General features: G+C 45.5%; 1 protein-coding gene across 2 annotated transcripts; it reads left to right on the top strand.

The window, feature by feature from the left end:
* The first annotated feature begins 851 nt into the window (after nucleotides 1-851).
* Nucleotides 852-26,478, top strand: PBX2 (PBX homeobox 2). Of its 2 annotated transcripts, XM_044305623.1 has the most exons (9): nucleotides 862-1,650; nucleotides 10,908-10,981; nucleotides 20,856-21,100; nucleotides 21,193-21,383; nucleotides 21,476-21,611; nucleotides 21,799-21,952; nucleotides 22,538-22,626; nucleotides 22,876-22,959; nucleotides 23,338-26,478. In XM_044305623.1, exons 1-9 carry the CDS (start codon nucleotides 1,451-1,453, stop codon nucleotides 23,428-23,430), a joined length of 1,266 nt encoding a protein of 421 aa, XP_044161558.1. In that variant the 5' UTR covers nucleotides 862-1,450; the 3' UTR covers nucleotides 23,431-26,478. The 2 variants fall into 2 exon arrangements, with proteins under 2 accessions (XP_044161559.1, XP_044161558.1); XM_044305624.1 differs by lacking the exon at nucleotides 22,538-22,626 and having other exon boundaries at nucleotides 852-1,650.
* The last annotated feature ends 1,028 nt before the right edge of the window (nucleotides 26,479-27,506 follow it).

Here is a 27,506-nt window from a genome sequence, read left to right as displayed (position 1 = left end):
ATATATCAGGGAAGGTGTACACAGTTGATACTATGTAGCAGAGATGGTCTTGGTGATAGGTGGATACAATGTAGCAGCACAGTTGCAGTTGGATGATACAGTATAGCAGGGAGATGTGTAGGCAGTTGATACAATGTAGAGAGCTTGGTGCTGGAGGGGATAGGTGGATACAATGTAGCAGAGATGGTCTGGGTGCTAGGTGGATACAATGTAGCAGCACAGTTGCAGTTGTTTCTCAGATATAACAGGGGAGATGTGTACACAGTAGATACAATGTAGTAGAGATGGTCTTGGTGCTAGGTGGATACAATGTAGCAGCACAGTTGCAGTTATATCTGGGATGATACAGTATAGCAGGGGAGATGTGTACACAGTTGATACAATGTAGTAGAGATGGTCTTGGTGCTGGAGGTGATAGGTGGATACAATGTAGCAGCACAGTTGCAGTTGTTTCTCAGATATATCAGGGAAGGTGTACACAGTTGATACAATGTAGAGAGCTTGGTGCTGGAGGGGATAGGTGGATACAATGTAGCAGCACAGTTGCAGTTATTTCTCAGATATATCAGGGAAGGTGTACACAGTTGATACAATGTAGCAGAGATGGTCTTGGTGATAGGTGGATACAATGTAGCAGCACAGTTGCAGTTGGATGATACAGTATAGCAGGGAGATGTGTAGGCAGTTGATACAATGTAGAGATCTTGGTGCTGGAGGGGATAGGTGGATACAATGTAGCAGCACAGTTGCAGTTGGATGATACAGTATAGCAGGGAGATGTGTAGGCAGTTGATACAATGTAGAGATCTTGGTGCTGGAGGGGAGAGGTGGATACAATGTAGCACATGAATGGCAGGCAGGGAAGTATCACACGAGGTAACATTGTAGCCACTAGTGAATGAAGGCACCTCCTGGAGGGAGAGCTCAGAGGAAGGAATGTGACAGTCAGGAGGCAGCAGAGAGCTGTGAATCCAGCATGAGGGGAGAGGCACCAGGGCCACATTCCTCCTCCTCCTCTCTCCTCCCCCCTTCTCCCCAGCTATTCACCATTTTACACTCCTCTCTTCCCAGCCTGAACATCGCTGCTGGATCCTGGGTGACCCATTAATAAAGAGGCAAGAAAGAACGGCAGAGGGCTGCAAAAGTCTGCGCCCCTCCAGCTGGAGCGACCGAGATCTGGGCGATCTAGATCTGTGCGAGGAGCAGAGGACGAGCTCCAGGCCGGTTATTAATAGCAGCCAAGGGCCACCGAGCCTCCTCCAGGCTCCACTGTCCAGAGGGTGACTTCCAGGAGGAGGGAGACACTTGGACAACAAGGAGGAGAAGCACAGCCAGGAGGAGAAGGAGTTGGGTGAAGGACAGGAGTGACTTCTAAGGCAAAGAAGCTGGAAGGGAGAAGAAAACAGATCAATACCAAGGAAGAGACCCATTACTAGCCAAGAACAGGGAGATGGATGAACAAGGAAGGCTACTCCAGAGCAGGGGGGTTGGGATTCCAGGGCACCCTCTCCATGGGGTACCCCAAACCCTCACCCCCCACCCCATGCACGACACAGCAGACAATGGGGAGCCCAGGAAGCAGGATATTGGCGATATATTGCAACAGATCATGACTATCACTGACCAGAGCCTGGATGAGGCCCAAGCAAAGTGAGTGCAAGGAGGGGAGGGGGTGGCTGGCTGGGGGTGGAGGCCTGTGTGTACATAGGATCCAGCATTGTGTGCTCACCTATACAGGAGCCTACAGTGTGCTGTTAACCCTATAAACCCATAATGTCCTCCAGTCCATCATCCCAGGTCACTCGGTCCCCTTTTATCAGCTTATTGCATGCCACAAAAGGAACCTGATTGCCCTTGGAAAGGTCTAATTGCTAACAGGCCTCCATGCATGGGGTGTTAGTGGGCTTTTATGATGTTGATTTGCCCTCTAAACTTGCTAAAGGCAGCTGTTTACCCCATGAAAGTGTTAAAAGTTTGGAAAGCCCAGCCAAGAAGAGGAGCCCCACAGTCACACTGCCTCCATGTAATTCTATCAATTAGCATTTTTAATGAATCCTTACAAGTCCCAAGAGAAAGAAAAAGAACCACATTAGATTATGTGCAGCTTTAGCTTTGTTCTTATGGTTCAGTCTCTGCTCCCAAAACTTTAGAAAATATACTTTTTTTTTTTGTATATTATTATTTATTTTTTGTTTATTTACATTTCTTTCAAATATTTTCTTTAGTTTTCGATGTGTTTTGTAGTTATAGGTTCAGTATAATAATGTGTGGTCCCTGCCCTCCGCCTTATCAGTGGGTTATACCCTGGGGTAGTTGCTCCATAATATGGAAATAATATTAGTAATAACTTTAAAAAATACTCATGAAAAAGCCTCTCTGATTATCCTCCATGCCTGAGTGTATTTTATGTGACTATTACGCACGTGGCCTGTGTTGTTGTGGGCTGTTGAGACGATATAATAACAGTCCTCAATGTTATTTTTTATATTATTAGTATAAACTGGGTAAAGAAGAAAAAAATTAAATGCATGGATTTTTAGCTAGGTAATTTTTATTATATTTTTTTTACATTTTACTTATTATATAATCTATGACTTATTATACAGCCTGTGATTTTTTTAAACATAATTTTTTTTATTTTTTTTGGGGCAAATTATAGTTTGCAGCTGCCCTATAGGCCTTATGCTTGACTTACCGTAACTAAATTGTGCTAAAGTTCACACACTTTGTGGCTTTTGTGAGCTTGTTAAAATGGCACAAGATTTCTTTTTTTTTTTTTTTCTTTTTTTTTTAGGTGATCTTTTTTCACACATTTGCCTTTTTTTTCGTTATGGAGAACTCTATGGGTAAAAAAAAAACTGGGACATGCTGCAATAAAAAAAATAAAAAAAATAAAAAAAAGTCAAACGTGTTAAAACACACACACACTAATGCAGCAAAACATACTGTAGTGCATCTCATAATTCTTTGTTGATCTGGCCGCTAAATTTTTAACCGAAAAAAAAAAAAAAAGTGGGAAAAGAGGCAAAAAAATGCAATGTGTGAAAACACCTTTACAATAATACAATAATAAAAATATATATATATATATATATATATATATATATATATATTAATAAAAATGACTCCCTAGTGTAGAATAGTGCTGTCCCTCCCCAGTCCCTGCTTGGGACAATGGTCCTTTGTGTATCCCTTTAACTCCCTGTACTAATAAAACCCAATACTTAACCCATAACCTTTATACAGCTCTGGGTCTGGGCCCGGTGACACTCCACGTATTTGGTTGCATAATTTTTGACATTTAATTCACCCTATAAAAGGTCTCATGATGACAACAGGACTAATCCCATAAAACCGTGTTGTTCTAAGAGCCCAGACAGACCTCTGGGTTTCCAGCCCTCGTGGAGCAGGGAGACTCCTTTTGCCTATAAACCTCAGAATTTGCATTGATCCTCCTAACGCGCCTCTGGAACCACCAGTGGTTTTGCTATTTGTAGCAGAATGCATGTCATAGATTTTAATATCATTTATTGCGATCTCTTCGCGAACACATTGAGCTCTTGGAATTTATGGGATCTCCTGGGATGTGGAGATTTATAATGCTGGTGTAGAGTTTAGGAGGAGTTCCTATGTAGATAGTAGGGGGGCACATAAGGCGCTACTCTGAATCTGGGAACTACAGGGGGGCAACTAGGGCATAGGTACAGCTATGAGGTCTATCGATTTGGTTTAGGATGGTCCCATGGGAATTACACCAAGGATGAGTGGTATGGTCCATAGTCCCCCTCTCTTCTGTATACAGCCCTTATATGCAAACCTGACTGTTTTGGGATGACCAATGATTGGTCCCATGGAAATCACACCAAGGATGAGTGGTATGATCCATAGTGCCCCTCTCCTCTGTATACAGCCCTTATATGCAAACCTGTTTTGGGATGGCCAAGGGTTGGTCCCATGGGAATCACGCCAAGGATATGTGGTATGGTCCATAGTGCCCCTCTCCTCTTTTATATAATCCTTCTATGCAAACCTGACTGTGTTGGGATGGCTAATGGTCGTCCCATGGGAATCGCATGAAGGATGAATGGTATGGTCCATAGTCCCCCTCTCTTCTGTATACAGCCCTTATATGCAAACCTTACTGTTTTGGAGTGATCAATGGTTGGTCCCATGGGAATCACACCAAGGATGGGTGGTATGGTCCATAGGCCTACTATGGCTCCCTTACAAGGCCCAAATATATATTAGCAAGTGTTTACAGGGACATCCCTTAAGGGATCCAATAAACCCAAATTGTTTGCTTTGGACGTGTTCTCCAAGAGGCATTTCGTTTGCATGTGTAGGTTCAAGACCTTTATGGGCTGGGGAGACATTTGGAAGCCTTTATGAAATCTGATCTAAGACAAAATAAGAGGCCATTGGGTCATAGAAGCAACTTTGGGGCCACTCCAGTATTAAAAATATCACTTTGTTGTACTTCGCTCCATCTTTATTTTTTTTTATCAACCTAAGCCATTGACTTGGAATGTGACAGTCCTGAGCAAGCACATCTGTACACCTATGAACAGTCAGAGCTGTTATGCCTTTCATGAGAGCTGACACGACAGTAATTTGTGGAGTCGGAGGAATCATTTGGGTTGTGCAGATCTTTTCTTCTTGGATAAAGCATCGGGTCATTAATTATTCTCCTTGATAAGTCTTTCTTGTGGTGTTTGCTGTTTGGCCACTAGGGGCACTGTTCTATTAGCGGTTATGTTATCTTATGCTAATGAACGCAAATGATATAGCAATGCAAATGAATGCTCTGCCTGGAATAACTGGCGCCCATCTGTTAGACCATGGATCAGCAACCTTCCGCACTCCAGCTGCTGTGAAACTACAACTCCCAGCATGCACACTCACTTGGCTGTTCTTGTAACACCCCTAGAAGTAAAAGGTGGATTCTGGGAGTTGTAGTTTCAGAACAGCTGGAGTGCCGGAGGTTTGCTAGAGGGTGTAGGAATTTTCAGGAAAAGGGAAAACTTCCCGTAGGACAGATTCTCCTTTAAATGTCCAGGAACGGTTCCAGTATCTATTGTGATAAGAGTAATCGCCCTGAGTTTATTGACTCCATAAAACCCTCTAGAAGTGTGGTGTGATGCTCATTAAAGGCCTATTTATAGCATGCTGGGGTGAGAATCCCTGCAATATTATATTACCCTGTATAATTCTGCAGTGTCATTAATAGTAGGTTTCTGTAGGGGGGTTGGCATAGTAGTTGGCACAGCTGCCGTGCAAAGAGTCCAGGGTCTGACACCATCTGTTCTGAGGTTATAAGTTCTCCTGAGATCCTACGGGTGTTTAACCCTAGACCTTAAGAACACTCCTCATAGTAGTTGCCATCCTACGATGGAGAGGATCAGTCGGGACTTGACAACGTCATTTATTAAAGGGCAAACCCACTCTTAAAAGGTAGAGCTTGACGGTCTGAGCATCTCAAGTGCTACGGCGCTTGAAACCCTATTGACAGATGGAGCATCTGAAGTGCAAGAATATGGTGATACCTGAGAGTGGATAAAAGAAAGAGACTGTGGTCTCCAGAATTAATATGTATTGTAAAAGAGGATTTCCCCTTTTAGGTTCATCCATGACTGGGAAGTTCTTGCTCCCATTGTTGTTACTTGACTTGGATGTGGAGATCTGGAGCAGTGTGGACCTTGCCCCTTTAAAAGGATTGTATGAGATTAGAGAAAAGGTCTGCCTAAAACGGCGCCACCTTTGTCCATAGAATGTGTCTGGTATTGCAGCTTGGCCATTCTAAAGTAATCATGCATGTAATGTAGACTATACGCAACAGAGGAATGTTGGCCAAACCCACTGATTTCAGCATGACCGAGGACCATCAAGTGTGTTTGGGGATGTTCTGAGTTTCTCCTGGTGGCAGATATACCGAGGGGAAAAAGCGATTTGAGCTGTTGGATTTCAACATGCCCAATACATCTCCTCTTCTCAAGGGAGATAAACCATTGCCAGAGAGTTGGCCATAAACATTAGATCGATGTAGGCCAAATCTCACAATTTTGGCAGGTTCTGCTAACCATCTAATGTGTATGGAGACCCCTGACTCTACTTTGATGGGTATTGTTGGGGGAGAGATGAGGATCGGGCACATGGGATTTCAACTGCCAGATCCTTTTGCTCTCAGAGAGATGAGCCACTGACAGAGGTGTCTGGCAGCAACTTTCTCCCATTCAGCATGCATCTGTACAGGAAGATCAGGAGCAGCGTAGGTCTGAAGTCTCTGGGCCCACTCTTTGTGTCTATAGGACCTTGAGGGCCCTATTTTTTAGGGGTCCATTATTGTCAGAGCTTGGGCCCACCACAGGATCCTCTCGTGGGCCAGTTCGGCCCTGATCGGGAGAGAGAGCTGTCAGCCAAACCCTCATTCGGCTGACCAGTATCTTGTGTATGGCCCGATTCACTCCCCTCTCGATAACCAATACCGTACATGCTCGTCTAAGCCAAAAATGAATGTCCCCAGGGGGATCGGGCAGAATGGTGGTTGACCGAACACTCTTTTGGCCAACAGCTATCTAATGAATAACTCTCCATATTTAGACTGAGGTCCGATTCTGTCTTGGGTATGGCCCAAACCTGCCCATACACAGGCCATAATGACCAATTTCCACCAGTCTAGTCATAGTAGAGTAAAACTTAGCCCAGAAGATAATTTCCAATGTGGTCATAACTGGTGAACTTTTGGTTGGACTGGTTGTTTTTTGTGCTATGTTATGTTTATGGTGGTATTATCCAAGGACGTATGATCATTTTTGCACTGAGAATATATCGCACTGGATAAGCGTCATTGTGTTGCATAGGAATTGCCTGTATGGGTGGTACGTGTATGGGCCCATTGTCTGATATCATGACCAATGTCATCTGACATGGTCGGGGGGGCGGTTTAATTCGCCATTTGTCTGCTGACCGATCTGTGTAACCAGCACAACAGATTTTCCTTGGTTCGAAACGATCAAATTGCCACCGTAGACTCGAAGCCCATACAGATTTTTAATGTCGATGGTCACCTCTAGGTCAGTCTTCGGTCCTTCTTGGACACACACAAAATGTCCGCCTGTACTGTGCGCAGGAGATGGCTTTACTTTAATTTTCTTCTTTTTTTTTTTTATCCTGAGCCGATCCATCCAGGATTGATGTAATAGATCAAGAGTAGAATGAAAATGGGGATTATTGATCAGTACGAAATGGGATGAGCTTTCTGCAGGGAGAAAACTGATGACAGAGCGGGATGATGCCGGCACCAATTCACTCAAAGTGGTGGGGGATGATGGGGGACGGTGGCTCCAGCAGAATGAGGTTATGATGAAGACTGGGGTGATGCTCAAAGTGACTGCAGTAAATATACGACTGAGCCAGCGGGTTCACGGGGTGAACGTATTCTGTGCAATGTACGCCTTTGGGCGATGCTTGCCGCTGTGTGCCTACGTCGTGGCATCTGTAGGAGGTATACATCAGAAAATCCTCCCGACCTGACTGGCGCTGGGAAGCACTCTTACTGACTTTATGGAGGAACCATGAAAATCTATATAGTCTGGGAGGGCTCCCAAACAGTCTATGGATTCCAGCATCGGATGGGTCAGAATTAAGCCATTCTGATCCCCTGGAGATAGACGGCGATCAGCATCTTAGTCACATTATTATTCATGCCAGTTGGGCATAGTAATGGTGGTGTCTGACGTATCTAACCTACGCAGTCATCTATTAAAATGAATGACTAGACACAGGGATGAACCACCAATGAGGCCAGGTGAGGTGATCGCCTCAGGTAGGGGCAAGGAGGGGGGGGCAGCGGAAGGGCCATGGGCAATGAGCGCTTTCATTGTGGCAAAGGGGTTAGGTTAAGAAATTGGGGCGGCGCACCATTTCAGTTTTCTGCCGGCAGCATAAAGGCTAGGTGCACCCCTGGCCGCCGGCATACATTATATAGGAAATAATACACCAGTCCCACCAGATTCTTGTTGGGTGGCATTTAACACTTTAATTGCCATAGAGCTGACCTAGAGCTGGAGTGAGATGTCAATTTCCGGAGCACATACCTTACAAGAGGAGCGTGCACCTCTTAATAAATTTGTCGCATCTTGCTCCATCTGACTCCTTACTAAACACTGGGCTTCAGTAAATGCTCCCCATAGTCCTTTTCATAAAAACGTCACATCAAATATTCGCTGTAAGGCAATAGGAAATTGTGAAACACGCTGCAATTTTTTTTTCCTGGCGTTTTTCTTCACTTGCATTATGTTTTTTTTCTTTATTTTTTTTACATTTTTTCTTAAAATGCAGCATTCTCTGGGAATAGTTTTTTTCCCAAGGGTTTTCCCTACATAGAAGAAAAAAATAAATAAAATAAAGTCTAAAAGGGGTCGTCTCCCTTCAGTAAATGGCATTTATCATGTAGAGAAAGTTACTACAAGCCACTTACTGATGTATTGTGATTCTCCATATTGCTTCCTTTGCTGGCCGGATTCCTTTTTCCATCATGTTTTTCACAGCTCGTTTCCATGGTTACGACCACCCTGCAATCCATCAGTGGTGGTCGTGCTTGCACACTATAGGCAAAAAGCACCGGCCTCTCTGGTGGCCAGGACCGTGGGACTCATATAGGCTACTGCTTTTTTCTATAGCGTGAAAGCACGACCATCGCTAATGGATTGCAGGGTGGTCGTAACCATGGAAATGAGCAGTGTATAATGTGAAGGAAAAATAAATCCAGCCAGCAAAGGAAGCAATATGGACAATCGCAATACATTAGTAAGTGGCTTGTATTAACTTACTCTACATGATAAATACTATTTGCTGAAGTGAGACCACACATTGAAAGGGCTTGTCCAGGATTTTAATGTTGCATACTTACTAACACCGCAGTTGGTGGATCCAGGGTATATAAGCCCTGCTCCTAAGAAAGCCCAAAAATGGCAGGGACAGCCAGTTTATGGACGGGGTTTCCATAAGTCCCACCTGTTTTCGGCCTGGGACAGACTATATTTACCAGGACTGTCTCTAAAAATTATGGACAGTCCCTGCAAATTTGAGACTGTTGGCAACTATGATATTGATGACCTGTCCGCAGTATAGGCCATCAATATCAGATCAGTGGAGGTTGGACATCCCGCACCGCGGACGATCAGCCGTTTCACAGTAGAGCCGGGACTCCACAGCTCCATCCATTGTGTAGTGGATGCAGCTAGTAAATACGTTCACTATATAATAGGAGCAAGGCTGCAGTTACCGGCTGTGTCCACTGCACAATGGATGGAGCTGTGGAGTTCTGGCGCCGGAGCTATCCTGAAACAGCTGTTGGGGGTTCGGGGAATTGGGCCCCCGCTGATGAGATATTGGTGGTCTATCCCAAGGATTACAATCCTGTAATAAAACTATGCTAAACACAAAAAAAGTGTTTTATGGTGATTTTTACAAACACAAAAAAGTGCCAGGACGCCACAGAAAACAATCTGAAAGAAAAGCTTTCTTTGTTGCCCATAGCGACCAATCACAGCACAGCTTTCATTTTTCAAAGGCAGAATACGAAATGAAAGCTGCGCTGTGATTGGTTGCTATGGGCAGCAAAGACCTGTTTCTCTTTTTCACAGTTCCATTGTGTCGTCATGCCTAGTGCAGGGCCTAAAGGGGGCGGGACATGATGCAGGGACTCTCTGGTTGTCGGCATCCTTGTGTCATGCTCCGCCCCCTCGAGTAGTGTACTAGGCCTGTTTTGCTCTGAGTGCTCCTTTTAACTCTTTTTGAAGAAAATGGCTTCATCTCTGCCTATATGCAAAGTAGGCCCTGCCCCGGCCCCATCCCAAGGCCTTTTCCAAGGACACTGACCTAATTACACGTTGCTACAAGCGCTGTCCTAAATATACCTTGTTTTCCATTGTACTTTGCTTATGGCGGCGGTTTTCAATCCTCAAGGTAGTCCTGACAACCTGGAGAATCAGACTCATCAACATCCTCATTCTATAGATGCGGGGAGATAATTATCTTCACAGCTGCCGGAGTAGCTTTATTAGTCATTGAGGGGAGAGGGCTACGAAGTGCGGCACATAATGTGGTGCAACTGCTGCAGAACCTCATAGCGCACACCTCAGCTGCCGCAGAACCTCATGGCGCACACCTCAGCTGCCGCAGAACCTCATAGCGCACACCTCAGCTGCCGCAGAACCTCATAGCGCACACCTCAGCTGCCGCAGAACCTCATAGCGCACACCTCAGCTGCCGCAGAGCCTCATAGCGCACACCTCAGCTGCCGCAGAACCTCATAGCGCACACCTCAGCTGCCGCAGAGCCTCATAGCGCACACCTCAGCTGCCGCAGAGCCTCATAGCGCACACCTCAGCTGCCGCAGAGCCTCATAGCGCACACCTCAGCTGCCGCAGAGCCTCATAGCGCACACCTCAGCTGCCGCAGAGCCTCATAGCGCACACCTCAGCTGCCGCAGAGCCTCATAGCGCACACCTCAGCTGCCGCAGAGCCTCATAGCGCACACCTCAGCTGCCGCAGAGCCTCATAGCGCACACCTCAGCTGCCGCAGAGCCTCATAGCGCACACCTCAGCTGCCGCAGAGCCTCATAGCGCACACCTCAGCTGCCGCAGAGCCTCATAGCGCACACCTCAGCTGCCGCAGAGCCTCATAGCGCACACCTCAGCTGCCGCAGAGCCTCATAGCGCACACCTCAGCTGCCGCAGAGCCTCATAGCGCACACCTCAGCTGCCGCAGAACCTCGTAACGCGGTGTGCACATATCAATTTATGGTGGACAGGAATCTCTTCCTTTTTTAAATAATGTATGATAAGGAATACTCCCTCCATGGCTTTTACTCCACTAACTTTGTCCATCTTTTCGCCCCAAACAGGAAACACGCCTTAAACTGCCATCGGATGAAGCCGGCCCTCTTCAGTGTACTGTGTGAGATAAAGGAGAAGACAGGTGAGATGCCACTGCCGCCTCCAGCTCGCCTTGACCTAATGCTAAGATCATTCACAGCGGTCGTACTCGGACCTTTCTTAGTTAAATCTGTTGAGAGGACAGCTCGAGGCGCACTGCCGGCCACTACCGAAGGGGAGCACCTGGACTCTGCACCCTCAGATCCAGAGAGGCTTCTACAAAGGAAGCGGCTACCTTCTATTTGTACACAGTGTAGCTGTATGGCTGAATGATCCGAGCACAGTATGGTTTTATTACCTGGGCCCCGTATGGATGTATTGTGTGCCAACGGTATGGTTGTGGTCATGGTATTGTTGCATTTTTTGATCAAGGTATGGCTGCATTATCTGGTCACATTATGGTTGCATTATTTGGGCACGGTGTTCTTGTCTGGGCCCGCTATGGTTGCGGTGTCTGGGCCCGCTATGGTTGCAGTGTCTGGGCACTAGATAGTGCGGAACAACAGGAAAGTATTAATAGTAGATACTCCAGGGCACAATCCAACTTAAAGTCAAGCCTGTATGGCCATTATTACCTCCTTCTTCAGTCAGTGGCCATTCAACTTTTCTGGACCCCCGCATCACTAGGTAAATGTACCGTTCTGGGGAGACATGGTGACAACCTCTGTGGAAGCTGTATTGGCCGCCATACTAGAAGCAAGAACTGCTCTGTCTGCATAATCCACACATGTATGATGTCCGCCAGCTTCAGCACTAGGAGGATTTGCCCCTGTAGGCCGGTCGGTGATGGTCGTCCGCTGTGCTTCTGTCAGGACTGAGCTCCTCTCCTCCCGCTCTAATATTTGCATTCGCTCAGCGGGGTGGCTTTCTTTGGCTACATGCTCCATGACAGGCGGCGTAGGGCAGGGGACTTGGGGTGCGAGCACGCTGCTCTCTGTCCTGGCTACTATGGCAACTGATGGACCTGTCTCCCCCCCCCCCCCCCCCCCCCCCCGGTCATGTAGCTCAAGAGCGCCAGTTAATGGCTATTCAAGACTGTGCGTGTTCCTGTATGTAGGGGGTCGGCCTATGCACATTAGCCTAATGATTTGTTCCTTCATGTTCCTCATCTCCCCTTATTAACCTGAACATTGAGCTCAGACAAGCGGGTGTACTATTCCAGTAGGAAGATGCCGCTTATCTCCATCTTCCCCAACCATGCACCCATTGATATCAATACAATAATGATTACTTCTAGGGACATTCATCTGCTCTATAGGCCACCGTAGTATTACAGCATGTACATATAGGCCCATTCCCGCTCTGTGCCGCACATGATGGGTCCAGGACTGTTTATGTATGTACAGGAGGCCTCTCCTGGTGAGCAGGGGGGCAGCTTATAATTTGTATAACAATAAGGGATCATGAACTCAAGATCTCCCCTCCTCCTTCTCTTCTCCTATTTAATGAGTCCCCCCCCCCCCCCCCCCCCCACTGTGAGGTTGGTAATGGAGCGGGGGAGGGCAAGAACAGATCAAATGTCTGACAGTGCACACATATAATCTTGTGCGGCCTCCATTTCCATCTCCCCGGGCTCCCTCGCCGCAGCCGCCGTGTCCTCTCTGCGTTATATACTCATTATAATATACAACCAAGTATTATAGATATTAATAAACGATCCCGTGAACTTTATTTCCGGAGTTTGGACATAAGCATAGGACGATATATCTGTCCTGTAGTAGCACCCACAGATGTTTTCTTTTGCCTATCGCCCCATTAGTAGATGGTATAACCTGTATATATGGATGTTTTGTACTTTTTCCCAGGCTGGGCCTCTTTTTCTGGGGTCTACCTCAGGCTTGGTCGCCATGATATCTGTTAATAATTATATCACATTAGGTCATTATTAGTTAAAGGAGTTCTCCACTTTGGATGATCTCTTCTTGTTAGAAGGATCTCTTGACAATAGGCAGATCAGTGTCCTCCAGCTGCGACCTCCACCGATCAGCTCAAATCTGCGAGACGACCTGGCAGTAAGTGTTGAGTTTCCCTGCAGCGCCACTACAGGAGAAATTAAGTATTACACATCGTCATTTACATCAATGCATAATCACAGGATAGGTCCACCAGAGCAGGAGATACTCTTTGTAACTTCTCTTCACTCTAGCCACAGGATAAGGATCCTGAATAGAGGACAACCTTCTATTAGTATGGGAATGGGTTTTCTAAACTGGACCATTCCACTCAATTTAGAGTAATTTATGCCTCCGATTCGAGCTTCACATGAATTTCTGTTCATAGAACTCCTCCTAGGGGCACACAGCACAGTCCTGCCATAAGGAAGATACTCTTTCTGATGTCTGCTCTGAGGTACATGTGGTTGCTGCAACCACTATATGGTGGCCTCACTGCACCACAACCATCTGCATGTATGTAGGACACAATAGTTAGGCCACAGCCTGCAAGCGTGGATTTGTTGATGTATTTTAGGCTCTGTGGTCTGTAGCTTCTTCGTATCGTGGAATCAGAACCATCAATTATGCTGAAACTTCTTGGCGTAAGCCTTTGGCACGGAGCTCCATTTATTGGTCCTGTGCCATTATCCCTCTGGCGGAGCCTGACCTGCCAACTTAGAAGTCCTCTAGATGGAAAAAGCAGTGTACACACTGTGTCCAGTGCCCTGGGGCGTAATGTGCTCCTGCTCAGACTTTGGAACATCTACATACATTTCTAAAGTAAAATAATAAAATCTTGGAGACGGCCATGGACATTGGATGTTCAACTGACATCTGTTGGCTTTGTCTCCTCCATAAACCTCTAATTCCTCGTATTGAATGAGCAACCAACTGGTTCATCCTTGTTTGCCCCACAATGGGAGATATCAGGAGACCATTGGCTATGGAGAGAATTGTGTTTACACATCTGATTAATACTGTCAGGATTTGCTGCATCTATTCTCTATGGCCAGCTTTAAGGTGGTCAAACAGCTTCAATATTTGTCGGGTGAACAACTATTGCTCCAGATCTCCCCCCCCCTACACATACATGAGCTCTCAATAGAGAAAGGGACATTTGCCAGCCCTGGACGCTTTTTGATGTCTTACGTTTCTCAAGAACTTATGGGGTGGTGGGGTACTGAATCTAGTGGCGATGCTCAGTGAGAAAATACTATGCAAAAAGGTACCTCCCAGAGAAAGAGAACAGTCTCTGTAGTGCCACCTTTTGGAAGTAGTTGCCTAGAACTTTTTAAGAAGTATTAGAACGTTGTAGATATCCTCTGTTTCTGAGTGTTTGTCCTTCAGCAGTATGGAGTAGCAGTCTGGCTTCCTAAGTGAGATGCCTTGGATGCAGCTTACGGTGGAAGATACTGACTCTTTATTGAGGTAGGAGGATCAGGCATATTGAAATCGACATCTGCCATCGGGACACCCTCATACGCATCAGATGCAGAAATTGGTGGGTTTACCTGTGTACGGAGAGCTTTACTGTTGCCTTCTCGAAGAAGATAAGCACAAGTGGTGGCTCTAAAGGTAGTGACATCACCACACTAGGTACCGTGATGTCGCTGAATTTAGAACACCATTATCTCCACTAATAGACGGGGAATCGGTGGGCTGCTACGTGCCATAATCCGGGTCAGAAGTGGTTTCTCCTCGGTACCCTCAGGTCCTAGCCAAGGGTCAGCATGAGAAGATGTGAAATATTTAGTGTTTGTGACCAGACGAGTATGAATATAATGTGAGGGGACGGGGAGGGGAGGCCTCAATACTATCTGCTGGAACAGAACTTGGCAGGCGGCGGACCCCGCTGTTATGATGGGCGTAAACACAATTAGTTTCTCGGTTGATAGGACAATAATCTGAGCGGTTCTTGGAATAATTTCTAGTGTATCTGTGTAATGAGCAATTACAAACAAGGGTTTCTGGGCAACAAGAGCCTGCTCGATTGGTAAAACAAAAAGAAAAATTGCATCCTGCAAAATCATGTATCATAAGCGCCAGCGGGCAGAGAAACCCTACCTCTACGAGAGGCTCGGCCAAATCGCTTCTTTTACTGACTATATATTAAGAAGCACATGAGAAACAGGGGAGTCTGAACAGATTGTGAAATGTTTTTAGCTAGTGTGACGGTCTACCTGGCTCATTAATAGAGTGCTAAGGCTACAGTGAAGACTGACACACAGACAGATAAGGAGGGGATTGAGTCCTTGTGCCCTATAATGGGAGATGACCAAGTGGACGTCAGATTATCGGTTTACTTGCTGCTTTACCTCGCGTTTATGGGAGGCTGTGGCGTAGGCGTTGTGTTCGCTATACTGCATCAGCCAGTGTGTTGCGTATGTATGATAACGAAGATCTACATCTGAAGAGTGGCCAGTAATTATATACGTTCTGCTTCGTCAGAAAGTCACGGTGTGGTGAAGTACTAGGTGTGCTGAGATTTCCAGAAGGATTCTTCAGATTTTTGTGAAGAACTTGATATTTTTTGGCTTGCGTTCCACTGCTGCCCTCATACTTCTGTACACTTCAGTAATCCATCAAACAACCCCACAGAAGCCGGGGGACCACCAATACCTCAGGCTGGGTGGTATTCTAATGAGTACACATGGGGCGCATGCCCCGGAGTTCTCCAACAACCGCCTTCCCTGCCCAGGCTGGTAGGAAGTAGAGGTGTATATATATGATCCATTTGTCCCAGAGGTGGGATGGGGGTCCTCCATCATTAATTTGGCCCAGGAACCTCCATCTACTGTTTAGAAGCTGTGACAGTTACAGGGACAGGGCTGCAGGAGAAAGGACACCCCCCCCCTGAGCTGTGATAGGGAAAGAGCTACAGCAGAAAGAACACGCCCCCTGAGCTGCCAGTCTGAAGAGAATATAGCGCAGCAACAAGGGCAATGAATGGGGAGATCTCTGGATCCATGTGAGGTACAGGGCTGGTTCTAGCCTTGTTAGAAAGGTATTGTCATCTACTATATGATGTCTGATTTAATTATACTCGCCTGTTTCTCCTGCTGCGTTTTCCTCATCTCCAGCCCGGTTCTTCTCTCGCTGTCCAGCAGTGAAGTACAGGTATGTGGCACATGACCACCAGCCAGTCGGCATCCATTGCACTTTATGGGACTGCTGGACAAAGCTGAGTAAAAAACATTCAGCTATCTGCGATACATGCGTGACCACTGCTCCATTCAAACTGAAGAGCTCATGCCCTCTTCTCATGATTGTCAGGGGTCCTAGCGGTCAGACCCCATCTGATCAAACTATCCTGTCTATAAGTTGTCCCGATGGGACAACCCCTTTAATTGACTAATCTAAACTGGAAAAGTGTTTCATTTCCCTACAGCGCCTCTACAGGAGAAGTGAGGTATTACATAGTTCCCTTTGAAAGGTGTTTTTTCTATACGGATTACTATGCAGAATCTGCGGTGATATCTACACACAAAAAGCAAGTGTGAACATGCTCTAATGGTGTTATTAGACGTGGTCATTAGTGGTTGTGGCTAGCACTCGCAGCTTTCTGCAGCGTGGCATTATGCCGATGACCCAAAAATAACAGTAATAAAGAAATCACATGTTTAGCCTATGGCAAAAGCTGGACCATCACAGTGGATGAGACATCTGGCTGATAACAGAGAACCATAGACTGCACTGTAAATGGAGATCAGATAGGCTCGGGCTAGATCCTGTTAGTAAAATAAGATGCCATCTACTGCCGCTTTCTAAACTGCAGGAGTAATTAAAAGCATGAGTGTCTCACTGCGAGGCTGGAGGGCTTTATCAAACGAGCAGACGCCTACAACGGGCATTACCTGGCGTGCCAGTCTGTGCAGAGTGTGAGACCTGCAGGCACAGCTGTGCCCCCGCCGTGTGTGTGAGCGCTCGGGATAATCTCCGTGTCACACCGCTGCCCAGCCTCCCCATTAATATCTCGGTGTTAATTACATAATTGTGACAGGGGCTGCGAGGGGTGGGGGGCGGCGTAATTATCTGTTATGAATCTGCTTCATCTGGGAGAGTAAACAAGGAGGCTCGTTAATCAGGTCTCATTAAGCGCTGGACAGCCCCTTGCACGTAGAAAAGCAACCTCTGCTATGTGGCCGGCTCCTGGTCTACTCCAGGCCTCCTTCAAGGAAATGTCCACCACCGCGTGCTGCCTCCTTCCTCTATATTAAATTTAGATGCCGTTAAATTAAGTTTGCCAAAAATGTATTGACTTCTCTAATCTCTGGCATTCATAGTGGGGATAGAGACGTCTGTCAGGTTGTGTTGCGATTTAAAGAGCTTGTCTGGGATTATTAAAACATGGCAGCTTTCTTCCAGCGTCACACCTGTCCATGGGTGTGTCAGATATTGCAGCTCACTGCATAGAAAAGATTCGGGCTGAGCTGCAATACCACACACAACCTGTGGACAGGGGTGGCGCTGCGGTTGGTGGAAAAAAGCAGCCATGTTTTTTAATTTTGGACAAGCTCTTTAATCGGACACTAACTCAATGACCTAGTCCTGTTATTGGTTCCTTCTTGCTCAGTCTTCAGGACTGGTAATCGAAAATTCAAGAAAAAAAATTATTATTTTTTTTTTAGCTTATCTTAGCAGAAGCAAAACAAATGTCAGGGCCCCCCTGCCGGACGTAGTGCCTGTGCAGCAGGTTCAGCTCCTCAGGGTGCCCATCCCAGCTGTAGAGCAGTAGCGCCCAGGCTGCACTGCTAAGCTGAGGGTGGAGTTTAGCGGTGTGATGAGGTGGAGCCTAACAATGTGGCAGCGACCTTCAGAAATAAATTTGATTGGACCCCAAGTAAGGCCAAATCCGTCCCTGTCTGGGACCCTGGGGTGACAGATAAAGTGTGGTCGCCGGGTTCACCGTGTGTGTTCTGAGGCTTGAGAGCGGCACCACAGCGAAGTAGGTTACGGCAGATCTGGACACATCGCAAGACTGCGCTAAAGTAAAATTTGTGGTCAAACCTTCTGCGTTTCCTTGCACTTCGGAGACTCAAATCCTCGAAAAACGCTTTTGTGGATCTTTACTGTATATAACACGTCTGCATCTACTATTCATATACTGATTACCTATCCGATAACCTTTGATTATTTACGTGAAGCGTGTTTTTATTCGTTCGGCCTACATCAGAAAGCTTGATGATCAAATATCTGGGTCTTCTAAACAGTAGGAGCACCAGACATGAAAAGACTGGGGCTCGCGTGTCTGCGTATAGTGAGAAATGCGCTACCGTATGTTTTCTGATTTATGACGAGGTGTGCGCCCCTTTATAAAATGGGTACATCTATGGCAGTCCTTGCACCTGGCAAAAACAATAGTTTTTTTTGTAATAAATTAGTCAGGGCCGGAGCACCGACCCTGACACCTTCCCGCCAAAAATGGCCCGAAACTTGCTGCGCAACTAAATGTTGTTACACCGCCAATTTAAAAAAGGGACTTGCGACAATTTTTTTACTAAATGACCCCCCAGTGTGCTTTACAGGCGCCATTTTCGGAGGGTATCGTGATGTGTTGTACCAGACTATTGATACACGACCTCCAGAGTCTGTATATAATCATCCCGTCCTGCCCCTTTCCTGTCCCTCTGTCACCGGTTTCAGCCCCTTTCTTCGACTCTTCTTTGCCTAATTCTCCCCATTTTGTAGAGCCCATCTAACACCCCCCCCCCTCCTTCGTTGCTATGGCAGCCATGTTTCCTCTGCTGTTGCTGTGGCGGGAGAAAAGGTCGTCGCTAGGTCGTCTCCACAGCGACGGTGGCTGGGAGCCTCTGCTTGTCTGAGAGTGCGGATTGGCTGAGAGGGGGGAAGGGCTGGAAAGACAGGAAACGCTGCATCTATTGAGCGCTATGTGTTCAGGGTGAAGTCGTTCACTTCTCTGTAATATAAGGGTTGTCACCCGGTGTCACACCTTGGTGGTCACATGACGGGTGCAGGGGGGGTGTACCCAGGCCTTGCCCTATGCCAGACACTGGAAGCACATGTAGAGAGCAGTGGTCTCTGACTTCTGGCACTCAGGAGTTGTAGTTCCACTACACCCTAACATACCCTCAGAGCCTGCTGTGTGTTGTGACATGCTGGGAGTTGTAGTTCTACATCAGGTTGGAGACCACAGGTCTAGGGTAATAACTGGGCAACTAGAAATACAAATGTATGTCGGGCGTCATCACCAGCTACAGTAAAGATTCATCATAAACGGGTTCTCCGATCTGGGATGTTTATGGCACATAGATATAATATACCATAAATGTAAGATATGTGCAAATCCCACTTTTGGTGCCCGCTCCGCTCTTCCATTTCACAACCGGTGAATAGACGTGTGACTGCGCATGCGCAGCTTACGCCGGTCACTTTAGGGGCCTCATTTGCGCCATATGAGCAGGTTCTGGACAATTATGGACTATCCTATAGTCACCCCATAAATGTCTGCATGGGATCGCCCCTTTAATGAAAATATGACCCCCCCCCCCCCAACTCTCACTCAGCCGAACGGTAAAGGGAAGATGCCGGCTTCCCACTCCTGATCCAGGCCTACGATGTTCTGCTGGCCTCCCTCGACATCCAATTTGACGTCACCACAGCCAATCACGATCCGTGGAGGTGACCGGCTCCCCTTGTCACATGACGCAAGGGAATCCGGTCACTGCCATGGCCAGTGATTGATTGTGGTGACGTCAAACTGGATGCTGACATTGAGGAAGCCCAGTGGAGGATCACAGGGCTGGATGAGAAGGAGCGAGGAGCCGGAAGCAGGTAGGTAATTGTTCCTTTACAGGTCTGACCGAGTGGGGGGGGGGTTTCACAATCCCTTTAATGTGGATTCACACTGCACAATTATCGGGAATGAAAGCCACTACGTTCCCAATAATAGGTCCGTGTAAATGTGCTGCCGATCCCACGATGAACGAGCAAAACGCTTGTTCACCGGGTGAAATTATCTTTCATACAGCACATTGAATCATCGTTTCTGGTCAGCAGATTGCACAGTGTGAACAGGGATCTGCTGCCCAGAAACGAGGACTTTGTAGGAGGATGAGCGACTGCAGTAGCCATCGTTCCTTCCCCTACAGCGGAGGTGATCGCTGCATGTAAGTACAGCCGTTTCTTCACCTGATGATTGCATGTAAATGCGCCTTCAGTCTCGACTAATTTCACTTAAATCGGGGAATAATGCAGTTACAATGTGCGTCAGTAATTCCGTATGGTGAGAGAAAGTCACAAGTGACCTTAAAACTAATGGATATTTCCAATTTTCTGAAAATTTGCATCCTGCTTTTAGTCACTCTCTAGCCTGAATTTTTCCAACTTGAACTTGCGTCCTCGATTCGTTTTATTGGTTTCTTGGCACCCGCACTTCCTGGATTCCTGGGTTTTGTGCCAGCCACTTAATAAAAACACGTAATGAAATCATCGGATTAAGTATTTGATATTAAATTTGGACCATTCCTTCCCAAACATCCGCCAGCCTCAGCACATTGTGGTGCAAGAAGATCTTTCCCAGTCAGCAGTCTACAGGAGGATTGGAGATGCATATAATCCCCTTTTATACGATCCTAAGGACTATGTCTGGGCTGTATGGATGATGACGACATCATCCATCTGATGCACAGCCACCAGTACATGTTGTGTATATACATGTAGTAACCTGCCTGTTTCATTACGCCTCTAAGTATTTCAGATACACCCACAGCATAAAGTCAGTCCAGGAACGCATGCAGCATTTGGCATATTCCTGGCTATTGTTTAGTTTCTCGTGCTCTCTGAGAAATCATTGAAGCATGACACAGTCAGACTCCCTCAATGTCTAACCTCCCTGCTCCTCAGATACACACTAACTCCCAATCCTGCTCATTTATAAGGCTCATTTCACGTTTTAGGTCTTAGCAGCAAACTGAGGTCCAACGTCTAAATTGACCAGTGTTTTTGTTTGTTTTTTCCCCCCAGGTCTCAGCATCCGAAACAATCAGGAAGAGGAGCCTGTTGACCCTCAGTTGATGCGTTTGGACAATATGTTGCTGGCAGAAGGTGTAGCAGGACCAGAAAAGGGAGGTGGGTCCGCAGCGGCAGCTGCAGCAGCTGCGGCGTCTGGTGGAGTCTCTCCAGATAACTCTATAGAACATTCGGATTACAGGAACAAACTCTCCCAAATCAGGCAAATTTACCATGCAGAGTTGGAGAAGTACGAGCAGGTGAGGTGGCTGAAGGCTAGGAAGTGGTCATACATGGAAGGTAACGGGCTAGAAAAATAAAATTTCACAAAAATGTTCCCATTATTTCTCAGGCATGTAACGAGTTCACCACACACGTCATGAACCTTTTAAGAGAACAGAGTCGAACCAGACCTATCTCCCCCAAAGAGATTGAGAGGATGGTCGGGATTATCCATAGAAAGTTTAGTACAATCCAAATGCAGCTCAAGCAGTCCACATGTGAAGCAGTCATGATCCTTCGCTCTCGGTTCTTAGATGCAAGGTAAGTGGGCGGGTGGACATTCGTTAAGGACCATTCTTATGGGTGTTCAGGAGAAGTAACTGATACAATTGACTGTCTTTTTTTCTTTTTAGACGAAAGAGGAGGAATTTTAGTAAACAGGCAACGGAAGTCCTTAACGAGTACTTCTACTCACACCTCAGTAACCCTTACCCTAGTGAAGAGGCAAAAGAGGAACTTGCAAAGAAGTGTGGTATCACTGTATCACAGGTAAATGATGTCACTGTACAGTAGTCACATATGGGCAACCTGAAATCAGTGGCTGTTCCTTGAGGAAAGGATACGATAATTTTTTATTATATTCCTGTTCCTCTTCTAAGTAGTTATGTTGACCAATCTAGAGTCCTTTAGAGTTTCAGAATACAGAATATATCCATTGTGTACCATGTTTCTACAGGTGTCCAACTGGTTTGGGAATAAAAGAATTAGGTACAAGAAAAACATTGGAAAATTTCAAGAGGAGGCCAACATCTACGCAGTGAAGACAGCCGTTACTGTAACGCAGGGAAGTCACAGTGGAGCAAATTCTCCAACGACACCAACATCTGCCGGTGGGTCACCCTCCTTGCTTCTGGGCAATTGTGGGATTATTCAATAACGATGTACTCTAGAGCTTCCATGTAGAATTTTATTAGGTAAAACACACTCTATATAAAATAGTCATCTTACACCTGGTTGGATAGTTAACTGAGCCGTAACTTTAGGCTGCAGTCCCATCTAACTACTGTTCTTTGTTCCTTCTCATTTCTCTGCTTTTCCATTCTGTCTTTTCCCATCCAATTTCTTCTTCTTCTTCCTCACTTGTTCTGCAAATTGGATAACCGAACCTTGAATATCCTACTAATTCTGTACCACCCCAATGACTTTGTTCTGGAACACAACCCATATTCCTCACAATTCCCTACATCAAATTATCAACTGTCCACACTTTCACCTTCTGTTGACTTTCCATTCTACATCTTCATCCACATTCACCTGTTACTTCATCTTAACCTTCATTCATCTCAACCTTGGGCTGCACCTTCCCAAACCTTATCGATTCAATCTGCTTTGCTTCCGTCCTCTTTTCTTTCTTACTCCACCGCTGTGCTCCTTGAATCTTCTATATTTTCTCCTCTATCTCGTTCTTCTCTCAGGTTCTGGTGGCTCATTCAACTTGTCTGGATCTAATGACATGTTCATGGCGATGCAGGGCTTAAACGGGGATTCTTACCCCCCTTCACAGGTCAGTTTTAGGTCCCCTTAACTGCTATTATTTTATTTTTGTTTGTGCTTTCATTGCTCTATACATAATTTGCTCAGTATTGTCCATTGTGTACTTTTTTTTCCTCCTGTTTGTTACCCAGGTTTATATACCCATCACACTTCCCTTATTCTTCTCCACATTGTATTGTACTTGCTTTTCTACCTTCTTCTTCTTTTTTCTTATCTACTCTTAAATTTCCCTAAACATTTATATTTTTTGTTCTTCTAGGTGGAGTCCTTGCGTCACACGATGGGCCCTGGTTACAGTGACAGTTTATCAGCAAATCAAATATACAGCCCTCGGGAGATTCGGGTAAGCTTCAAGAATATCTCTTAAATTAGCCAGACATATAAGATTATGATCATCCACAAAAAGGTCAATTGGTCGTCCATCTGTACTTTTCTAGGAATAATTCGACCATTACCATGCCAGACAGATGAGGAAGACACTTGTGCAGACTGGCAAGTGTACCTTCAGCTGACAACAGTCACATTTTTAGCAGACAATAGTCAGTCTTTGGCCATAACGAATGATCGTTTGTATTATTTTTAAACAATGGGCGGCTGAAGTAGTCTAAATTGGACGTTTTGGGCGACTTTAATGTGTTTGGAAAGCTTTATTTCCATCTCTCTGGACAGTATAGCATGTATGTCTAACTTCTCTGATAACCTTAATTTTCTTTGTTTTCAGGCCAATGGAGGGTGGCAAGAGGCCGTTACCCCCTCCTCGGTCACTTCCCCAACAGAAGGACCAGGCAGTGTACATTCTGACACCTCTAACTGAGCACTCTCCTCCTCTCTATACTTCTCCCCTGTCACCCCTCCAACAAACTATGGTCTTTCCATGAACCGAACTCTGTAACTTTGGTCTAAACGGGATAGAGAGTGTGGGACCTCTCTTTCCGTCCCCTCTTACTCTCACCCAAGCTTCCTCTCACCACTTTGTTGAAAAGGGCATCTGTGCCGCAAGCGGGATCCAGTAAAAAAGGCTAAAGATCATGACATTAATGGAAGATGATGGCTTCCCGATTTCCAAAAAGGAAGTGGACATTGAAATTTGATCCTGCTTCAAAGATATCCACCACTTACTCTGTGTGTTGGAACGATATGAATGTATTACATAACCATATCTTCATGGGCTGGAAAAAAAATGTGTAACAAAAAAAAAAAAATTGGTTAGGTGGAGGGGACATCCGGCCCAAGTAAAGAGGAGGTGGAAGAGGGGAGTTGCTTGTAGGGGACAAACAAAGGAAGAGTGTATTAAAGAGGGAAAATGACAGGTTACAAAACGTGGCAAACCTAAGAGACAAAAGGATTAAGCAAAAACGAGGGAAGGAGATGGTGTGGAGAAGCAAAATGAGGAGGAGCAACTCGAATACAGGCATCACAAAAAATCTAGAAAATAAAAAAAGAGCTACAAAGAGGAGGGAAAGCAAAAAGTACACAAGACTTTATTACTCCTCACTCCTTCCCTCCAGAGTCTACCCAGAATCCTTTGGCTCAGCCAATCAAAGAACAGCGTTATTACCTCATAGCGGCTCACATAACCAATAGAGAAGACTTTTTTTTCTTTTCTTTTTGAGTTTTCTTTTTTGTTCACGCGTTCGCAAGTTTGACTACCTCCAAAGGGAAAAAAATAAAATTATATATATCTCTCACTTCTGCACGGGGGATGGCAGTGAGGTGTGTGAGAATTTTTGTCTCCCTCTAAACCCCTTCACTCCCCCTTTTTTTTTTTTTTTTTCTATTTTTTGGGGTGTTGGGTTATGAATATGGTTGGTTTTAGAAAATGTTGTGTTTTTTTTGGGAGGGGAGGAGGGGTGGGGATGTTTATTTTCATATTACATTTGGAGAAAAGTTACAGAACTGGAGAGGGGGGTACGTGTGTGGGTGTACATATGTATTAAACTCCTTTCATGGGTTATGAATCGGTGTGTGAATGAATGCTCAGGAACGGATGTATACTTGTATAGACAACTGTATTTTACACTCTATATATACACACGGGGAAGGGATGACTATTTGGTACTTGACCTAATAAAGCAGAAGAACATTTCTCAAAACTACTGAGTAGAACAGACGTGTTGTGAATTGATGGCACTTTGTGGGCACCACTTTTTATAACCTGCCCCTTTAAGTGGCTTACAGATATCATTACATATTATGCTTCTCAGGGAGATATTGCAGTATTTCTTGACAGGCCATGAATGCCGAAGAGCAATCTTTCCCCTGGAGGGAGGTAAGTGCCATCTAGGCACAACGTAGAACCACTTACATCAGGAGGGGAGAAAAAAAGGTCAAATACAGTAAAAAACAAAAACATTAGAGATGTATGTGGATTCTGTCCAAATAGTTGGTTTCCACCAATGAGCAGCTCACGTCTATGTAGATATCACGTTGACCAGCTCAATGAGAGATGTTCATGTATGATACATACATCATAGATTCGAGGACAACCCAACACCCTGAACACATGTGTATATCACATTTTCCATCATGATGCAGGTTGGCATAGGAAGGTCGATGGTGGAGTGCAGTTTGGCCCATAACGAAGGCATTCAAGACATTTACTTCTTGTTAGCACTCGTTCACACAGCAGTATTCAGGCCAGTGTTCACAAGGTGAAACCATATGGATGAGATGCAGATATTTTGGTTATGCTTTCTCTATTTAGGTTCCACTCCTAGTTTTAGGTTACAGATGAAAAATGGTGACCAGAATACTGACATGTGAATTAGGCCATAATCAAGACCCTTTGATGTGATGTGTCCACAACAAACTAGGGTTCAGACAATTCATTGATACATTCAGGTGAAGAATAGACAGGATTACTCCTAATTATGGCTCACTTCCAAATATGAATCCATCATTTGTCAACATCTCGTCCCTATGTGTAAAACATCATGGTTGAGTTCAGAAACGTTATTGGGGTCTTTCGTTACTTCCATTGGGAACCAGTAGCCATTAAACTAGGTCCAACCAGACCTCAAGTGGACAGCCAAGAGTTGGTATAACCCTAGGAAGGCAATAGTTCCACATACAGTTTGAAGACTATAAGTTGACCATACACAGTCAGGTGGGAAGTTGGTCAACAAAGGGTTTCCCAATGGCCAAATAATAATTACTTCCAGACCCATCACATTTTGGAGGCGTCCTTTTTTTGACGTTAATAGTTTGTAGAAGACACCGTCTCGTGTAGGACAATCTGATTCTATTTGACCTTTAACCAAAAATATAGTGTAGTAGATTTTCCTATTTCTATTTTGGACTGCTACCACCCGTATCCACAGTATGTAGGCAGCTTTAGCATTAGGCAAGGACAAGGTAAGGCTTTCAACAATGTTCACTCTGATTAATTCTGCTCATTAGTGTACCTGGCAACCCCGCGTAATGGTGGCATCTACTTTGTTGGCCATCTCTCTAGTAACCAGTTAAAGGGAGATACAAATATTTAAGAATTGTGCTCCCGATATGGCTGCCTCCATTACTGTATAGGTGACCGGCCCATTTACAGGGAGGGCCGGGAGCACGGTGTATGACTGTGTGTATGTATATATGGGGGGGGGGGTGGTATACGTGAGTGTGTTTTGTAGGCTGAGCGTGTATGTACACACAGCCCCCTCTCCCCCTGTACTCGGCTCGGGCCTGGACTCGCTAGGTTTAGGGGAGACATTGTGTTGAGTGTATTATCATTATTACTTTCTGCTCCTCCCTGTTTATTTTTTTTTGTTAGGGGTCTCTTCTTGGTTTCTTTCAATTGTTATTTTTTGGGGGGTTTTAGAATCAGATTTTTTTTTTTCTTTCACATTTATTAAAAGGAATCACTAAGAAACTGCGTCCTTGTCTCCTCTGTTATTGCCGTCCTGTGCCCCCCGTCATTCCCATTTTAACTTTGTCACAATGTATCACACAAGATCTTTTTCTTTTTTTTTTCAATTTCTTCTCCTTTTTTTTCTCGGCCTATTTTGCACCCCCCCACCGTCTCTTCCCGACTCCGATTTTCTCCATCTCTGACAGTCCCTCTGTTTATTCCTCTCCCGTACCGCCCCCCACCCCCTCCTTCGTGTATCTTCTAATGATTTTAGAAATTGCCTCCCTGGTTTCCATGGCAACTGTCACTGTCTTTAGATTCCTTTGTATAAAAGCACCCCTCCCCTCCTATTAACCCCTTCAGAGCTGCAGCCTTCAAAGCTGCACGAGTCACTGTAGCTTAGACCCGTCTATTAATGTGCACTATGGAAGAATGATGTATGCTAATATTAATATGTGTCCGGAACCAGTATAAAGTAAGATGGGGGGGGAACAGGCTTCGGAAACAAAAACAAAAAACCCAAAGTGGGGGGCAATCGTGAAACAGTTTTGCTGCATTAAATCCTGTTAATCTGCCGTCTTGGCTTTTGCAGGTAATGAGCCGCCATCTAGATGACAGTTGTATTCTGGTCACACACAACGTGAACTGCTGAGGTATCAGCCTGCGGCCCAACGGGACCTGCCCCGCGGCCTCCAGTAAATTTGATTAAAATCAATGAGATCAATATTAGACATATTGGTAAATGGCGCTTTAATATTTGACCACAGATGGCCGCTGCAGAAATTGATCAGGACCCAGCAGACATGATAGTAATTGCTGCTGAAAGATGAATGAAGATGGCCGACCCCGGCCTGACAAAGCCCCTGAGATCTCAGAAGATGACCGGGCTTGTGGGCAATCTAGACCCGGCAATGTAATTATGCTTTTTCTATGTGACCATAGATTTACTAGAGCTTTTTATTGCTCTCTGTTATCGGCCATTTTGGAGGGGGGAGGGGAGGGCTGAGCCAATAATTACAAAATTATGTCCAGTGCCAAAAAACCATGGA

The sequence above is a fragment of the Bufo gargarizans genome, chromosome 9 (genome assembly GCF_014858855.1).
Source record: "Bufo gargarizans isolate SCDJY-AF-19 chromosome 9, ASM1485885v1, whole genome shotgun sequence".
NCBI classification, from domain to species: domain Eukaryota; kingdom Metazoa; phylum Chordata; class Amphibia; order Anura; family Bufonidae; genus Bufo; species Bufo gargarizans.
This window is presented reverse-complemented; position numbering and strand designations above follow the sequence as displayed.

Bases quoted from the DNA above. Each gene is read 5' to 3' on its own strand.
- PBX2 (XM_044305623.1), top strand. From the start codon at position 1,451: ATGGATGAACAAGGAAGGCTACTCCAGAGCAGGGGGGTTGGGATTCCA. The intron at 21,953-22,537 runs GTGGGTCACCCT...TTCTTCTCTCAG, and splicing joins AACGACACCAACATCTGCCG to GTTCTGGTGGCTCATTCAAC. The intron at 22,627-22,875 runs GTCAGTTTTAGG...TTGTTCTTCTAG, and splicing joins ATTCTTACCCCCCTTCACAG to GTGGAGTCCTTGCGTCACAC.